Genomic DNA, 2,500 nt, shown 5'->3' on the forward strand with positions numbered 1-2,500 from the left:
CCAATCATCATCATATCATCATCATCATCATCATACATCATCACATCATCATCATCATCATCATCATCATCATCATCATCACCACCACCACCACCACCACCACCATCATCATCATCATCATCATCACCACCAACACCACTATCATCATCATCATCATCATCATCATCATCTCAACTCAATAAAAGCTTTCATATTTCACAAATGCAGGTGTCATATTTGTGAAGAAGTGTAATTTTGTTTATAATGGGTTTTATTTTGTATTTACCAACAGTCAAATCCTTCCAAGAGAAAAACAAGAGTGGGGTACCAGGTCAGATATCAAAAACTGGATTGTTCAGGGCGCAGACAAAAGTTGATTTTGATGAGCCTATAGTTGTAAGATCCAAGAAACCATCCCAAATCCACCAATTCAAGGATATGGACGAGATGTTTGAATGTCTGTTTGGGGAATCCCCCAAGAAGATGAAACAATCTGCAGGTAACTTGAATTACTTAACGTCTTTGATACATAGAAATGGTTAAAATACGCCTGGAAATGGTCATTATACTGGAAATGCCTTGAACATGTTAAGGAATTATTGCTCTATATAAACGCTTTTGTTTAATTTATAGATATTAGGCATCACGCAATTTATAGAAAGACGATTTATTGTGGCGTCCATTCCTCAACATCCTTCTCCTCCTTCTCCTTCTCCTCCTCCTCCTCTTCCTCCTCCATATCACACTTTATCTTATCTGTCTCATCATCTCTTTCTTCTTCTTCCTTCTTCTATTTATTCTTCCTCTTTCTCATCTTTTATTCCTCCCCCTTCTCCTCTATACCTTTCACCTTCTTTATCTTCTTCTACTTCTTCTCCCAATTTTCATCATCCTTGACCGCATCATCCTTCTTCTCCTCATTTTTCTATATCTCTTCCTCTTTATTTATTTTTTTTTTTTACTCCTCCTCCTCCGGTTCTTCCTCGTACACATTTTCTTAATCTTTCTCCTCCTCCTCCACCACCTTCTCTTCTTCTTCCTCCTCCTCCTCCTCCTCCTCCTCCTCCTCCTCCTTCTTCTTCTTCTTCCTCTCCTCCTCCTCCTCCTCCTCCTCCTCCTTTTCCTCCTCCTCTTCCTTCTCCACTTTCTCTCCCTCCTCCTGCTCCTCTTCTTCTTCCTCCTTTTATTTATTCTTCCTCTTTCTCATCTTATATTCCTCCCCCTTCTCCTCTATACCTTTCACCTTCTTTATCTTCTTCTACTTCTTCTCCCAATTTTCATCATCCTTGACCGCATCATCCTTCTTCTCCTCATTTTTCTATATCTCTTCCTCTTTATTTTTTTTTTACTCCTCCTCCTCCGGTTTTTCCTTGTACACATTTTCTTAATCTTCCTCGTCCTCCTCCTCCTCCTCCTCCTCCTCCTCCTCCTCTTCCTCCTCCTCCTCCTCCTCCTCCTCCTCTACCTCCTCCTCCTCCTCCCCCTCCTCTTCTTCTTCTTCTTTTTCGTCTCATAATTCATTTTTTATCTTACCAAAATTAAAATGATTTTATATCATCACCAGCCAAACCACTTAAAGAGAGAAAATCAAATTCAAAATCTCATAAACGTGACGTCATCGGAACAGATGAAATGGCTGATGTAAATATTGACAAGAAAATATCAACCAAGAAATCATCAAATGATCTTGATGACGTAGAAAACATCAAAATCAACAAACCAGCACATAAGAACCATGTCAGGGACTGTGACGAGTTGATAGATAGCTTGTTTGGGATCTCACCTCAGAAAACAGAAAAACCTAAAGGTATGTTCAAAATATCAGTCATTTGTGGCTCTCAATTACTATTCAATAACTCACTTGACTTAGCGCCTCTCGCCTCCTAGTCATACGATTATGAGGTCTCGGCCGACTCTTTATATCCGTCGTAAAAGACCACTTTACCTTTCACTGTCTTCTGTCATAGATCTTAGAGACAGCAGTTTTTCTTCTTCTTCTTCTTCTTCTTCTTCTTCTTCTTCTTCTTCTTCTTCTTCTTCTTCTTCTTCTTCTTATTCTCGTCTTACTTTGTGCTCTCTCTCTCTCTCTCTCTCTCTCTCTCTCTCTCTCTGTGTGTGTGTCTCTATCTCTCTCTGTCTCTCTCTATAGGTGTGTGTGTGTGTGTGTGTGTGTTTGTGTTTGTGCCTCTCTCTCTCTCTGCCTCTCTCACTCTCTCTCTCTCTCATTCCAACTCTTTTAATTGTCTTTTATACGTGTGTGTGTGTGTGTGAGTGTGTGTGTGATAGCTTTTGTGTGTGTATGACTATGAGTAGGTATCTTTTAAGCTTTGTTTCATAACTTTAATCCATTTAAAACTGACCAAGAAACGTGGGTGCCAAATAATAATCTAATCTTTTATCTCTTTATTTCCCAGTCAATATATTAACAGCTAAGAAAGGGACTAAAAACAGTCTCAAACGGAAAGACACCGAGATGGATGTCTTCAAAGTAATGGACCTCAATAAAACGTCTTCAAAACCA

The 2,500-nt window shown here is 39.4% G+C and overlaps 1 protein-coding gene across 1 annotated transcript in view; it reads left to right on the forward strand.

Annotated features, from left to right (window-relative positions):
• The window catches only part of LOC144977850 (uncharacterized), a 12,217-nt gene that overhangs the window by 5,656 nt on the left and 4,061 nt on the right, over positions 1 to 2,500 (forward strand). Inside the window, exons 4-6 of the mRNA XM_078923257.1 lie at positions 272 to 478; positions 1,544 to 1,786; positions 2,394 to 2,500. The exon at positions 2,394 to 2,500 is cut by the window's right edge and continues 124 nt beyond it. Of these exons, the coding sequence (XP_078779383.1) occupies positions 272 to 478; positions 1,544 to 1,786; positions 2,394 to 2,500 (557 nt within the window). The remainder of the gene's footprint in view (positions 1 to 271; positions 479 to 1,543; positions 1,787 to 2,393) is intronic.

The sequence above is a fragment of the Berghia stephanieae genome, chromosome 8 (genome assembly GCF_034508935.2).
Source record: "Berghia stephanieae isolate SIO BIC M18660-M18661 chromosome 8, UCSD_Bste_1.3, whole genome shotgun sequence".
Classification (NCBI taxonomy): domain Eukaryota; kingdom Metazoa; phylum Mollusca; class Gastropoda; order Nudibranchia; family Aeolidiidae; genus Berghia; species Berghia stephanieae.